Source organism: Talpa europaea (assembly GCF_964194135.1).
Source record: "Talpa europaea genome assembly, chromosome: 16".
Classification (NCBI taxonomy): Eukaryota; Metazoa; Chordata; class Mammalia; order Eulipotyphla; family Talpidae; genus Talpa; species Talpa europaea.
The window spans coordinates 42,291,123-42,306,818 of NC_140084.1; the positions used below are offsets into that span (position 1 = coordinate 42,291,123).

General features: G+C 51.6%; 1 protein-coding gene across 2 annotated transcripts; it reads left to right on the forward strand.

Moving 5' to 3' along the window:
• On the forward strand, positions 1–15,119 carry ITPKC (inositol-trisphosphate 3-kinase C; the record flags this gene model as incomplete). 2 transcript variants are annotated; one of them, XM_084257423.1, is made up of 7 exons in its annotated part: positions 1–1,158; positions 5,716–5,815; positions 8,860–9,073; positions 10,261–10,465; positions 12,393–12,494; positions 13,096–13,167; positions 14,916–15,119. In XM_084257423.1, the coding sequence occupies 7 exons, from the start codon at positions 1–3 to the stop codon at positions 15,117–15,119; spliced, it is 2,055 nt and encodes a 684-aa protein (XP_084113549.1). The 2 variants fall into 2 exon arrangements, with proteins under 2 accessions (XP_084113549.1, XP_084113550.1); XM_084257424.1 differs by lacking the exon at positions 13,096–13,167.
• Positions 15,120–15,696: the final 577 nt, after the last annotated feature.

Here is a 15,696-nt window from a genome sequence, read left to right on the forward strand (position 1 = left end):
ATGAGGCGCTGCCCGTGCCGGGGGAGCTTGAGCGAGGCGGAGGACGGGGAGCTGCCCGAGGCGGCCCTCATGGGACTGGAGGCACCGCGAGGGGGGCGGCGGCGGCAACCTGGGCAACAGCGACCTGGGCCCGGCGCCGGGGGCCCGGCGGGGCCGGCCGAGGGGGGCGGGCCCGGCGCCGGGACCGAGGAGCCCAGCCTCCCCTCCGAGCCGGAGGGAACCGGCCCCGGGCCTGAGCCGCGGACAGACGGACAGGCTGAGCCTGAAGCAGCTGGCCTCGGGACAGAGGCGGAGCGGCCCAGCGGGGAGACGGAGCCAGGCAGGTCCAGCCTCCCGGCACGTCCAGAGGAGAGCGGCCGCTGCTCCGAGCTGGAGGCAGCCGGGCCCTGCACGGAGGCTGAGACAGATGGCTTTGGGACAGATCCCCACAGGTCCGACCTCCAGGCTCAGTCAGAGACGGACAGTCTCCGGATACAGCCCGGGCTGGACGGGCCCTGTACAGGACTAGAAATACGTGGGTCACAGACCCAGCCAGAGGCGGGCGAGCCCTGGGCTGATAACCTCTGGACCCACCAGAACAGGTCCAGCCTGCGGACCCAGCCCGAGGAGTCCTGTCCCTCAACAGAGCCAAGCGCCGATGGCTCCTGGGAAGAACTGTGCACTGATGGCTCCAGGACACAACAGGATTTGGAAACTGCCTGGAAACAGCCTGATGCTGATGGTTTCACTACACAAGATTCTGATGGCTCCTGGACACAGCCTGATGCTGATGGTTTCCCAACACAAGAAGATTCTGATGATTCTTGGACACAGCCTGGCGATGATGGTTCCCAGACACCAGATATTCATGGACCCCAGACGGAGCTTGGGACAGACTGCGTTTTGGGGGAGCCTAACCAAGATGGCCCATTAGTGGAACCAGAACCTGGGGAGGCGGTGACTCACCTGTCCTCTCATCTGCAGAGTAGCTCCCTGACCCCTGTGCCCCGTCTCATCATCACTCCTGAAACCCCTGAGCCTGAGGCTCAGCCAGTGGTACCCCATTCCAGGGTTGATGGGGGCAGTGGCGGCTTCTCCTCTGCCTCCTCTTTCGACGAGTCTGAGGATGACGTGGTGGCCGGGGGCGGAGGTGCCAGCGACCCCGAGGACAGGTCTGGGGTGAGTGGGACCCATCCTGCCTTTGAGCCATATCCCCCCAGATGCCGAATCCCTCTGCCTTTACTTTGAGAAGTTATCTAGCACCCCCAGCAATTTCATCTCCAGCCACTTCTTCTATTCACCAACCTTCTCCCTCTGGCAGGTGGGTTATTAACCCACCCTAAGTATACTTCTCCCAATTCTCCTCTCCTCCTGATCCACTGCCTCCAGTCCTGGGGTATAAACTAGCCAGTACTTGATGTCTGGGTGGTGCCCAGGAACCCTTGAAATTGTGTGATCGTGTGAGTCTGTGTGTGTACACACACATTTTTTGCAGCAAGAGTCTATGTCTTCTGTCAGATCCTCGGGAGAGTCTGTGACCCCAAAATCCAAAGCACATTGGTATAGTAGGGCAGAAATGTGCACTTTCTATACCAGATTTCTTAGTCTGGGGCCTGTGACTGCCTTCAGGGGTCATGAACCTTCACCACCCCATTCACTTTATAGGGAGTGAGTCCACCAGTTTTATTAGATTTCCAAAAAGTTTCGTGAACCCAAAACACCAAGAGACCACCCCCACCCCCACCCCTGCCTCCAGCCTAGCTAGAGACTCTCCTGTCTCTCTGTTGTTCCCCAGCTCATGGCAGGGGGCGGGGGGAGGGGGGCGGGGGCAAGGAGGGGAGGGTGGCCTGCATACTTTTGTTTATAGCTTCCACCCTCACCCTCAGCTTGGGTGCGGTTCTCCCCTGGTGAATCAGGAGGCCGGCTGGGCAGGTTCAGGGAGGGAAGATCATCTTGGAGGCAGGTGTGAAACAGGGGAACCTCACATGGGTGGGTCTGTTTGCTGGGTCTCCCATTGTCCTAGGGCCCCTGGCTGGGATTCTGCCTTGAACACCCCCCCACCTCCACCTGCCTCCCTTAGGAACATGTTCACACATGTGGCCACAGATGTGATACAGACCAGCCTCAACTTGCCTGTGCCTGAGTCAAGGAGCTGACCCCTGGCACTTTCTATTGCTGCTGATTCCTCTGCTGTCTTCTTACCTCCTGGGCATCGCAGAACAGCTGAGCTGCCAAGTGGATGGAAATAATAAAAATAATAATAGCAATAGTAGTAATAATGGCAGCTAGTACACACTCGTGCCCAGTGTGTGCTAAGCGACTTGCTGATATGAACTCATTTCATCTTCACAATAGTCCTATGCAGTAGATACTAGTAGTGTTCCCATTTCTCTGTGAGAACACGGAGGCACAGAAGGGTCAAGACACTAGTTCAAGGTTACACACCTTGGAAGACACTGAGCCGAGATTCACACCCTTGCTGAATACCAGACACTTTTCTGTGAATTTTCTCTGTGGCTTTGGCTGCCTTTGGGGGTCATGAACGTTGAACACCCTTTCACCCCATTCATTTTTGTGGAGAATGAACCCAGAAAGGATTCTTGAAATCTTTATAACAGCACTGGGAGATTGGGATTGTTATTATCTCCGTTTGACAGATGAGGACACTGAGGCATAAAGGGGTGAAGTCACTTGCTTAGGGCTGTCCAGGTCTGGGGAGCATCAGGATTCGAACTCAGTTCCAACTGAGTTCAAAACCCAGTCAATTTAACCTCTGGGGTGTGCATCCAACTCTAGCTTGCTTTCCTCCCAGGACTCCCTGTCTGTGTTTTTCTCTTCTCCTTCCAGAACTGCCCCCATGACCCAGCTCTGACCAGACACTTTTCCTGCTCCAGTGCCTTCCATAGCTCCCCAGGGCCTGCCTGATAGTGATCAGGAGGCCATTCCTAGGTTCAGAGCTTCCTGTCTTCAGGCACCCTCCCATGTTCAGCCTCCCATCTCCCCTGCTGACCTGCTCTGTGCAGAGAAGCCCTGTACACACTGTTCTCCAACACCCAGCCGCCTCCACAGTGGAGGGTGCCGCCTCCACTGTGCTGCCACCACAGCTGCCTCCACACATAGCTTTTGCCACTGCCCAGGGTGCCCTGGCTTCCTTCTCGCTTTGCCTTCCATCTGACTTCAGCTGGGGCTTGTAAGATACTTGGCTCCTTTCTTCCTGCCCTCTCTGCTCTCCCTCTCATCTCCATCCTGTCTTCCTGATCAGACAGCAGGCAGTCCCTGGACCTCAAGTCCCTGTGTCCGGCCCAAGTTGACTTTGATGGGGGCATGGCAGGGAACAAGGTGCTGACCTCATGAGCTCCCAGGCCAGTGGAGGGGACAGGCCCATCCCCAGGCAGAGACAACTCAGAGGCCCTCAGGGTTGATGGAAGGAAGCCCAGATGATTGTGGGAATCCGAGGAAGTGACTGGCCAGGCTGGGGGATTCAGAGAGGGCTTCCTGCAGGAGGCGTCATGGGTGCGCTGAGACCACCATGAAGCCATTTGAAAAGCCCAGATTAAAGATCTAAGAAGCCCAGATCTAAGAAAAAAGAGAGAAGATACAAAATCTGCTTATGATTTAAAAAAGATCAATTTCAACTAGCCTCTTCAGAGCTAAGCAACATTTTTTTGAGCATCTATTTAATAGTCAGACCAGGTGCAAGGGACACGGTCATAATCATGACACCCACAGTCCCTGCCCTCATTTGCTTGTATCCAGCAAGGCTGTAGCAGATAAGCCCAGGGCAGAGGGGTCAGACCAGAGATGGAACCCCAGCAATGTGCTGTGTGATTTAGGCAAGTGGCTTCACCCCTCTGAGCCTGTTTTCCTCCTCTGTGACACAGTCAACAGTTCTCCTGGGGCTATGTTTTTAGAATTAAGTAGTTTATGGCACACTGAGTCTTTGTCATTGTGCCTGGAATGTTCCAGGTGCTTAGTAAACAGGAACCTTTATTAATCACCTCCACCCCATGCTGACAGCTGGATCAGGGAGGGAATAGGCCTTTCTGAATCTGGTCATCCCCCACCCTGACTCTGCTTGACCTTCCCACTGTCTGTTAGATGTTTGCCAGATAGCTAGGGTAGGAGAGAACGTGACCTTGATCCTGGGGTTAGGGATAGGCAGCGGGCCTGAGACACACAGTTTCCTTCTTGGGAGATGACCTGTACTTGCTCAGAGCCTGTGTATACTTGGAGCAGAGAATGTATTCATGTATTCAAGTGTATGCGCATGTGTGGGGACACGTAAATTGGACACTACCCAGGTCTCAAGAAGCACTTGGTTGAGTCAACATGATACAATGAAATCCTTGTTTTCTCTTTGCTTCTGTTTTTCTGTTGGGTTCTGTCCCCCATCCCCCGATTTCCTACCTACCCACTCCTGTCTTTCTGGACTAGTTTTTCCTTTCTCTGCCTTTAGTTTATATCTGTGTCTCCCTGCAGGTCTTTCTCCTTTAGTAACTCTGTGTCTGTCTTTATTAGTCAGTATAGGTCAGGATTTGCTGCAGTAACACAACCCCCATACTTGGAGACTTGGAACAACAAAGACTTGTTCTGTTCATTCTTCATGTTGACCTTGTGTCAGTGTTGGATGAAGGTCTCTACTCTATGCTGTCCAAACTCAAGGCCCAGACTGAGGAAGCTTCCATTTCTCTTTTCACTTAATTTCACTTAATATGTTTTCTACTTAATTATAATTCTTTTTTAAAAAAAGATTTATTTATTTATGCATGCAAGAGCTGGCATACAGGCCAGAGATGCGGGGGGTGACAGGATTCACCAGAGACAGAGTGGGGAACAGAACAGACAGACTGAGTGAAATACACTGCTGAGGGGAGCAGCGGGCGAGACAGGAGAGGTCTGCTGCGCCATGTGGGTTGCTCCCTGGCAGGCTTGGAATCGAACTCATGCTGCAGAGGCTGCGGATTGCTGAGTAGTGCGGTGCTTAACCCCTTGTGCCACCAGGGAGGCCCACTTAATTATAATTCTTAATACAAACAAACACACACACACACCCCCTCCCACATGGGGAGTCAGGCTCAGGTTTTAAGGGTTTCACCCAAAAGGGATCCTTCTCTCATATTTCATTGGCAGAGCAAGTCAGTAACCCAAGTTCAAGAGGTTGGGACGTTCCTGGAAGGGGGAAGCATTGGGACTGTTAGGTGAGCAGCTCTCATGACTGCGGGGTTCTCTGTCATTGCCTTGGTCTCTGTTTGTGTCAGTGCTTTGTCTTCTGTCTTTGTTTCTGTCCGGTTCAGCTCCACCCATCAACTCCTGCCTCTGCCATTTTCTCTGGGAGGTCTGGCTTGGTTTAGGGACAGAGATGAGGCTTTCAAGCTCTTGGGGGGGGGGGTGTGTAGGTTAGGGATTGAAGGCAGATTTGGGGTTACTTGTTACTACCACCAAACCTGACCTAGTCTTACTCATTGGAGAAGGACAGAGAGATACAGGCAAGAAAGTGATGAAGGAGACGAAGAGAAATGGACAAGAGACTCTTCCCACCTTAGCTGAGGCCTTTGTGGGGATCTTGTAATTGCTGAAGTACTTGGACTTTGCTCATTCCAACAAGAGGTCAATCACCCCAGGAAACTCCCTGGTCCTGGAGAGCCCCACATCCTCCTTGGTTCCCTCTCATGGCAGTACCCTCATTCCCCTCCCTCCTGCCCTCAATCCTGACCGCATCCTGCTTTGTCCTCACAGAACAAATCATGGAAGAAACTGAAGACAGTTCTGAAGTACTCACCCTTCGTGGTCTCCTTCCGCAAACACTACCCTTGGGTCCAGCTCTCTGGACATGCCGGTAAGAGCAAGGGACTTGCAGGGCTGGGCGGGGCTGGTCTGTGTAGTTTAGTTTCCCCATCTGTAAAATGGACTCCAGGATAGGCTTCACCTCATGGGGCTTTCTGGGAAGTGTTTATGCCTCGGCTGGGCAATTCATACATCAGGGCTATTCCTTATGATCCTGATGTTTGGGGGGAAAGCCACTCCTGGGGATAGGTGATCCTGGGCTCCAGGGCTAGCTCTACCCTTTATGAGTAGGTGACCCTGGGAAAGTCACTTTCCCTCCCTGGGCCTCCACTTTCTCATCTGTGTTTGGAAATCATTATTCCTGTCCTCTCCCCCTGTCCAGCGCCAGAGCGTAGTAGGTCCTCAATAAGCAACAGCTAGGATGTTTTTCCCCCAGGACTTAGCAGAGTGTCTCTCGCACATGACAGTGTAGTGCCTATTATGTAACATTTTTTGTGTGTGTGAAGGGCTAGATGATAACTCTCTTAGGTTTTGTGGGCCTAGCGTCTCTGTCGCAACTTTGCTGTTGCCACAAGAAGGCAGCCATAACCCAAGAACATGTCTGTGTTTCAATAAAACTTTATTTACAAAAACAGGCAGTGGGGAGGTTAGAAAAACTGCCTCCAGCAAGATGGGAACTTATCTGCCAGTTTATCCTCAGATCTGAGTCAGGGAAAAGACAAGGCCCCCCTAAAACTGTAAACAAAGGTCTGCCATCTCTATGTGTTCTAGTTACTATTGCTCAGTATTAAAAAAAAAAAAAATCAAACACCAGAAAACTAAAAATTTAGTGATTTCAGAAAAAACAAACAAATAGTGGAGTAAAACAACCCTTTGATTATACTCATACTCATGGGTTTTGAGTCAGAATTCACATAGGTCCTGGCAGGGATGACCTGTTGCTGCTTCATATCTGGAAACTCAGCGATCACAGCTCAAGGTCTGGGAGCTTTCAGAGAAAGTTTTGGAGAATCATTGACTCACATGGTGATTGATGCTGCCCATTGACTGGGCCTCAGCTGGGACTGCTGCCTGGAAAGCCCAGCCAGGTTTTCCCCACTGTCTGAAAAGGCAGCATTCCTATAAAACCTTTCAAAATGCTGTAAAGCAAAGAAGCAATTATCATTGACTTTTTTTTGGCGGGGGAGTGAGGCCAGAGGTGCAGGGGCTGAGAGGATTCACTAGAGACAGAGTGGGGAGCAGAATAGCCAGATCTGAAATACACTGCTGAGGGGAGCAGCGGGTGAGACAGGAGAGGTCTGCTGTGCCATGTGGGTCATCTCCCTGATGGGGAATCTAACTCAGGCCATAGTGGTGATAGCACTGAGACTTCACCCCTAGGCCACCAGGTAGGCCCTTGTCATTAAGTTGGGCAAATTCTTGAGTGTTCCCACACACAAAAACTAACTTACTAACCTATTAAATCATACCGAAAACCACATAAAATCTAAAATTACACATAGTAAAAGCAGGAATGTTATGATAAATACACAGCAGTGTGGGGAAGGAGTTTAGTGGGGTCCCTCTTGCTGCTGAGGGTTTGCGCTGCCTTTATAATGGCTGCTGCAAAACAAATGCAGAATACATTTTTGCCTTTGATTGTAAACAGATACTAATGTAGGTCTTATGAAAAGCGCGAAGTGGCCTATTATGAACTTTTTGAAAAGTGTGGGATACTGCTGTATGTTTTCCCTGTAACTGCTAGGGCTTCCTCATAGTATGGTGGCTTCACAGTAGTTAGATTTCTTATGTGACAACTCAGGACCGTAAATGCAAGTGTCTCTGTGAATGGAGTGGAAAGTGCATCTCCTTTTATTACTCAAACTGAAGTCACAGAGTGTCACTTAGGCCATAAGCTTTTTCCAGATTCATGGGAGAAGAATGAATTCAAGATTTCACTTCTTGATGGGGAATGGCGAAATTCTTGAAGAACATGTGGAATGTGAGCTATTGGTGCAGCCATCTTTGAAAATACAATTTGCCTCAATAAGAATTTGTGATTTTAATGTATACTAACTACATGGTCCAGGAAATGCCAGATCTGTAAATTAACTTAAGTACACTCCTGGGGTTATTATTAGCACTCTGGGACTCCAGGCAGAAGCAAATGCAAATCTGCTGTGGAGCATCTTGCTCTCCTCTCAGATCTCACAAAATTCCCACCACTGATTGTGAGCTCACAATCCAAAGTTTCAAAACAAATGAGGGGCCTCCCCGGTGGCGCAGCGGTTGAGCACTGGGTTGCGAAACTGCGCGCGGCCTCTGCGGCGCCGGTTCGATCCCCGGTTGCTCCCCGGCCACCAGAGGAGGGTCCCACATGGCGTGCAGACCTCTCCTGCCGCCCGCTGCTCCCCTCAGCAGTGTACTTCGGTTCTTCTGCCTGCTCTGCTCCCCGCTCTGGCTCTGGTGAATTCTCTCACCCTCCCGCGCTTCTGACTGTACCCAGTGCATGTATAAACAAAAAACAAACAAACAAACCAGCAAACAAATAAATAAAGCATGCCTCTATAAAAAAAAAATAAAATAAAAAAAAAAAATAAAAAAAGAAACAAAACAAATGAGGACCCAGGGCCTCTCCGGTGGCGCAGCAGTTGAGCGCTGGGTTGCGAAGCTGCCTGCAGCCTCTGCAGCCGGTTCGATCCCCGGCTGCTCCCCGGCCACCGGAGGAGGGTCCCACATGGCGCACAGACCTCTCCTGCCACCCGCTGCTCCCCTCAGCAGTGTACTTCGGTCCTTCTGCCTGCTCTGCTCCCCGCTCTGGCTCTGGTGAGTTCTCTCACCCTCCCGCGCTTCTGACTGTACCCAGTGCATGTATAAAACAAACAAACAAACAAACAAATAAATAAATAAGACATGCCTCTAGGGAAAAAAAAAAAAAAAAACAAATGAGGACCCAATCAGTACCCCAGGCAAATTTCAAGAGTTGCAGGAAGGGAGTGAAAACATCATGTGTAGATGGTCAGGGAGATGATGGTGGCCGGCATCTGCTGCATACAGGGAGAGGGAGGATTCTCTCTCTGATATCTCTGCCCCTCTCATTGATTCTGCTGCCCATAGGGAACTTCCAGGCAGGAGAGGATGGTCGGATTCTAAAGCGCTTCTGTCAGTGTGAGCAACGCAGTCTGGAGCAGCTAATGAATGACATTCTGCGACCTTTTGTGCCAACCTACTATGGCGTGGTGCAGCGGGATGGCCAAGCCTTCAACCAGATGGAAGATCTCCTGGCAGACTTCGAGGGCCCCTCTATCATGGATTGCAAGATGGGCAGCAGGTGGGGTCAGGCAGCCATGGGGCAGGAGTGGAGACGTGAGGGTGGGCATTCTGGATGATAGTGTCTAGTCAGTCTCCAATGTAGTCATGCCAGAGGGTTTTCCCACTGGGGTGTGTGGATTCCCTGTGTTCTGTATTCTCATCAGCACTTGCTCTTGCCTGTTACTATTGTTACTGTAGTGCATGTCTCATCATGATTTTAATTTATGTTTCTCTGATGACCAAAGAAATTGAGCATGTTCTATGTGGCTTGGCCGTATGGAAATCATCTTTCAAAAAGTGTAGATATTTTGCCCACTTTTCTATTGGGTTGTTTTTTTTTTTTAAGATTTATGCATGCAAGAGCTGGGGTGCAGGCCAGAGATGCGGGGAGCAGGGGTGTGTGTGTGAGGGAGGATTCACCAGAGACAGAATGGGGAATAGAATAGGTAGATCTATTGAAATACACTGTTGAGGGGAGCAGCAGGTGAGACAGGAGAGGTCTGCTGTGCTATGTGGGTCACCTCCCTGGCTGGGGATCGAACTTGTGCTGCAGTGGCTGCAGATAGCTTCATAGTGCTACATCTTAACCCCTTGTGCCACCAGGGAGGGCCCTGTCTTTTTCTTTTTTACTGGTATTTCTTTACATATTCTAGGTACAACTCCTTTGTTGGAGATACACACATTAACACACACACACACACACAGGCCCCACAACTCCCATTTCATGGTCTTAATAATGTCCTTTGATAAACAGAAGTACTTTGAACTTTGTCCAGTTGGACTTTTTTTTCACCACAGTGAGTTGTTTTGTGTTTAAGAAATCTTTGCCTATTTTGAGGTCATGAAGATCTTTCCATGAGCTACATTGTTTTAATTTTCATATTTACAGCTGTGATCCACCTGTAATTATTTTTTTATCTGTGGTGTGAAATAGGGATCAAAGTTCATTTTTTTCCAGAAGGATATTCCTATTGACCTGGCCCCGTGTGTTGAAAAGACTTCCCTTTCCCTCACTGAACCACGGGCCTTCTTTGTCCCATGTTGAGTCAATGTACATACGAGTGTCTGTCTGTGGACTCTGTTCTGGGCTCTCGGTCACTTTGCCTATTCTTTGCCACACCGTGGCTTTATGTCTGCCTTAATATCAGGGAGGATAAGTCAGTTTTGTCCTTCATAATTTCCTTTGTTGTGCTCTCTGGGTCCCAGGACCTACCTGGAAGAGGAGCTGGTGAAGGCACGAGAACGGCCCCGGCCCCGGAAGGACATGTATGAGAAGATGGTAGCTGTGGACCCGGGGGCCCCCACCCCCGAGGAGCACGCCCAGGGTGCGGTCACCAAGCCCCGCTACATGCAGTGGAGAGAGACCATGAGCTCGACTTCCACCCTGGGCTTCCGGATCGAAGGCATCAAGGTGAGGCCAGGGGCTGCTGGCCTGGCGCTGGCTCCAGAGCATTGGGAGCCAGTTCTGAGCCAGGGCTCCCAGGGAACGTGGGGTCTGGGAAAGCTAGAAAGAAGCAGGTGTGCTCAGAGACCTGAAGGGCACAGAGGACCACAGGACAGGGTCAGGGAAGGTCCCCTTCTCTCTTGCCCCCACATGCAGAGGAGACCAAGTTTTGTTTATCTGGTGGCCTGAATGTCTCTCTAGTCCATCTCCTCCCCCGATCTAGGCCCCATCCTCTTCTGGTCCCATCTTCTGCGCCAGCCTCCCTGGCGTCCTGGGCTCACCCTTCTTGGGCACCCTCCAGCAGCTGCAGGGATCTTCTCCCCCTTATGGAAGAAAGATTTTCCGTTTGCTTCTTTTTTCTTCTAAGTCAAAGCTGTTTGAATAGGTATTCACACAGTTCAGGAGCCAAATACGATCACAAAAGGGTGTAATAGGGGAAAAAATTCCCTCTCCCAACCCTGCTGTCCTTCCCATTTCGTCCCTTCACACCCACCTGTTCATGGGGAACCACTTTACTAGTTTCTTATTTCTTTCTCAAATACAGTCAAATGCAATTGCACATCTTAAGTTTTCCTTCCTCTCTTACACAAAGGTAGCATAGTGTGCATAATCATTGATATTTTGCTTTTTCAATTAACAGGGTATTCATGTATTATTTCTTAGAGTCCCTCCCTCCCTCCGTCCCTATCCAGGTGTATAATATTTCTTTGTGGATATACCACGGTGCCCTACAGATGGCCACCCGGGTGTCCCATTTCTTGGCATTACAAACAAAATCATTTTGTACATAAGACATTTTATGAATAGGAAGGTTTAGCTGTAGACTAGATTCCCAGAAGCAGGACTGTCGGTCAAAGGTTAAATTAAATGCACTGGGAATTTTGCTAGAGATTGCCTCACTCCTGACATAGGGGTGTATGATTGTGTACCCCACCAGCAGCATCTGAGCGTGCCTGTGTCCTCAGCCTCATCTGAGTTACAAATCTATCATTCTCCTGTTCAAAATCCTTCCATGGTTCCCTAGTACCCTCAAGAAAAGTCCCCTGGCCTAGAGGGCCCTCCAGGATCTAGCCTCTCCTCTCACCCTGCTCTCCTTGTCTACCTTCATCTCCTTGAAAGGGCCCCGCCCTTTTCTGCCACAGGGCCTCTGCACATGCTGTTCCCTCTGCTGGGACTGCTTTTCTCCTACTGGTCCACCTCATTGACTCCCAGTCATTTTCCTGACTCTTCAAATTTTGCTTCTTCCAGAAAGCCCTACTTGATTTCCATCCTATTATCGTGGGGTCCTCTCCCAAAAGCTCCTGATACCCTTCATTATTTGTATCTATCTCCCTCCTCTGACTGTTCTGTTACCTTCATGCTCGTACTGCCCACATGGCACCGAGCACAGCATGGCAGATGACTCACGTGGCTTCTCTGTACTCCTCTCAGAAACAAAAAAAAAATAACGTAAGTCTCATTTATTGCGTGCTTACTACATGCGAGGCACTGCGCCATGCATCCTCACTCCCAGGCCCCTCTAGTCCTTGTGCCAGCTTTAGGAAGGAGATACCATCACAATTCCCATTTTCCAGATGAGGAAACAGGCTCAGGCAGGTGAAGTGACCTGCTTAAGATTGCCCAGCCAGGAAGTAGCAGAGTCATGATTAAAAACCAGATCCATTCCCCTCCAAAGCCCACTTGGCTAGAATTGAATGGTAGGAGTTCAAGGTCAGGCTTGGAAGAACCTGTTTGTTACCCAGGAGGGTAACTTGGAGCTGGGTGGATGGGCTGGCTTCCTCTGAACAGCAAACAGGTGTGGAGGTAGGCAGGTGGCTCTGGGGGTGCCTAAGGCTCCTTGGCATGGGGTAGGTGGGAAAAGACATGCCATAACCCCTGCCCCTTTAAACTGCAGAAAGCTGATGGGACCTGCAACACCAACTTTAAGAAGACACAGGAACTGGAGCAGGTGACAAAGGTGTTGGAGGACTTTGTGGACGGGAACCATGAGATCCTGGTGAGCAGGACACCCACGGCCCCAAATGTAGCAACTTCAGAGCACTGCTGACATTGCGCAGCGCGTGGGTGTGTGGTCCTCTGCGTTGGGCTGAGGTTGGCTGATACGGGAGGCTGGCATTGCTCACATGTCTGGTCAGCTGGGGCTGGCTCATGGTCTTGCTCTGTGAGTTGGTCACATGTCTCCATGACCCAGCCGGCTCGCCTGGGCTTGTTCTCACCCTGGAAGCTGGGGGCCAAGAGAACAAGTGAAAAGGCAAAGCCCCTTGATGGCCAGCCTTGAATGGTCACATTATTTTGCCATGGCGCGTTGGCCAAAGCAAATCGCAGAGCCTAACTGAGATTAAAGGGAAACAAACAGTCCACCTCTGGTGGGAGTTGCTGCCAGGAATTACGGGTGTTCAAGTAATCTCCCGCAGACACCCTTGTCTGGCACACCCTGACCCTGCTGCATCCAGCTCCCCCTCCCCCCTGCTCTTCCCCCTGTGCCTCCCCTTATTCCCTCCTGCACACAGCTTTAGAGGTCTGGGCAAGGGCAGAGGTCAGAGTGGGGAGGGACCACCAGGTCCCTGTGCTAACCAAGAACCTCCCTCCCACCTCAGAGAAAGTACGTGGCCCGGCTGGAAGGACTCCGTGACACCCTGGAGAATTCCCCCTTCTTCAAGACTCACGAGGTGCGAGCCCCACCTACCCTGAGAGCAAAGGGGTGTGTGTATGTGTGCGTGTGTGTGTGCGCGTGCACGCACATACACACTATCTCAATGGCACTAAGGAGAAAGCACTGAAAGACTTACAGTCCAAAGCTGTAAAATACAGGCCCCACCTTTGTGGGTTTGCTTATTTAGGGTTTTAGGGAGGTGGGCTAGTTAGCATTTGAGCTGGGTGGCCTGGGCCCTGGGCTGGCTGCTCTGTGACCTTGTGACTTACCCTCTGGCACCTGGGTTTCTGCCTGTCAGAGAAGGGACAAAGTCCCTTCCTTCTAAGGCTGCTGAGGTGGGAGAGGTGCCCTTGGTGAGTGAGTGCACTTCAGAGCATAGAATTCTGGGCTCTTACAGTTGCTTTAGAATTATTTGCAATTCATCTTAGCTGCATGTCCTCACTGCCCCACCCGCAACCCCTTCCATAGCCTACTCTCCTTGGGAAGTTCCTCTCTCTAAGGCTGTCTCAGAAAGTCCCAGAAAGTCCTATGGCAGCCAGTGTCCTCTCCCTCCTCCCCCCAAGCTCTTCCCCCCTCCACTTTTTCCTGACATCACCCACTTCTAAGGAGCACAGCTCTGGGTAGGAATCTGGGGCTGGTGGCAGCTCTGCAGGCCTCTCTCCTGTGGGATGGGGGGAGAGTGGCACCTGCTCCTGGGCATGGGAAAGGTGATGTGGATTCAGAGCGACAGTCCGGCCTATAGTCAACCCTTCGTGTGTGCAGCTGTCCCTGTCATCACACCCACTGCCTTGGGGCCTTCAGGTCACAGAGGAGGCTTGGGGCCCACAGTCCTCTGGCCTAGTGCTTGGTTTCACCTGCCCGGTGACTGGAGATTCTAAAAACCGAGTTGCCAACATTTCAACCATAAGACTCGATACCAGCATCGGGACTTCTAGTTTCCCTAGGCAAATGGGGAGACATGGCAGCCCTGGGCAGCCTGCCATATGCCAACAGCTGTTCAGAGCAGGGCGGTGGCCACCTCTTCTGCCAGGCACCTGCTCACCTGCACTGTCATCTGGTTTCTCTGGAAGCAGTAGGGTTTGACGCCAGCTAGAAAAAGGGGCCCGCATTCCTGGAATTGGACTGGAGGAAGCTACTATCTCTAGTTCAAAAACAAAACGAAACACAACACAGCGTCTGCTGAAGGAGCACTGTGCCTTGGCTGTGCGTGCCAAAGACCCTGGGAATTCAGGGCTGTTACCATCACCCCTATTCCACGGATGAGGAGACTGAGGCCCGGAGAAAGGAAGCCTCTTGCCTGGGGTCACAAGCAGGAATCCGCTGGGGCTCAGTAGCCACTGTTCTTTCCACGGAGAGGGATTATCTATTTCATTAGTCCTACTAGGCTCTCTCGACCTGTTCAGGATACCGCAGACATTAAGGCTTAAAAGAGGGAACAGTTGACATTTGGTTTCTATTTATGGTGCATTTGTTACGTTCCAGCAGCTGTTCTAAGTGCCTTATGTGGATTAATCCAAACATCCTATTGAAGTAAATGGTGCTATTACTCCATCATTCCTGCTTTGTGTAGAAGAAGTAGAGGCCCAGAGAGGTGAAGTCACCTGCCCAAGGCCACACAGCCAATAAGCAGCAGAGCCCTGGTTGGAATGCAGGCAGCCTGGATCCCTAGTTCTGCAGTCAAGCATCCTGCTCAGCTGCCCCCCAGGGAGGAGGTCTCGGCCAAGGCCTGCTTGACTCCCTAACCATGCTACTCTCCCCCTGCAGGTGGTAGGAAGCTCCCTCCTCTTTGTGCACGACCACACCGGCCTGGCCAAGGTCTGGATGATCGACTTTGGCAAGACCGTGGCCCTGCCTGGCCACCAGACGCTCAGCCACCGGCTGCCCTGGGCTGAGGGCAACCGTGAGGACGGCTACCTCTGGGGCCTGGACAACATGATCCGTCTGCTGCACGGGCTCGCCCATAGCTGACCCTCTTGCCCGGCGATAGCCTTATTAGGTGGGGCCTTTCTGGCTGGGGAAGCCCCGAGTTTGCTGGGGCCTGAGGTTAGTGGGGGGAAGCTGACCTCTCAGGTGGGAGAGGTATGACCAGTGTGGAAGATCTGAAGGGCCTTGGGGGCCAGGTAGCACCTGGCCCTTTCATGATACAGGGGTTGTAAGGACTGAAGAGGGGTCACCGGGTCATCTGGAAGGATTCTGCATGGCCCCCTGGAGGCCACAGCTTAACCTCATCCTGAGGTCACAATTCAGAGGCTGCCTGTCACTGTATGAATGACTTTAGTCACTGCCCCCAAGGCCAGTGACTGGGTCTGTCCACCTCTGCTGCCTAGGACTGCACAGCGTGCATGAACCAAGCTGGAGTGTCTTGTCCACCTAGGAGGGTTCTGCCCTATCTCTTCATCTGAGAGTCTCTGGAGTGCTAAGGACATGGGCCCTGAGAAAGGTGTGACACCTTGGAGTGGCCTGCTGGTGCTGCCCCGGGGCAGGGCAGGATACATCTCTCCTTTGTCCTGCCCTCCCCGAGGCCTGCACGGTCCCCCCTGCTCCT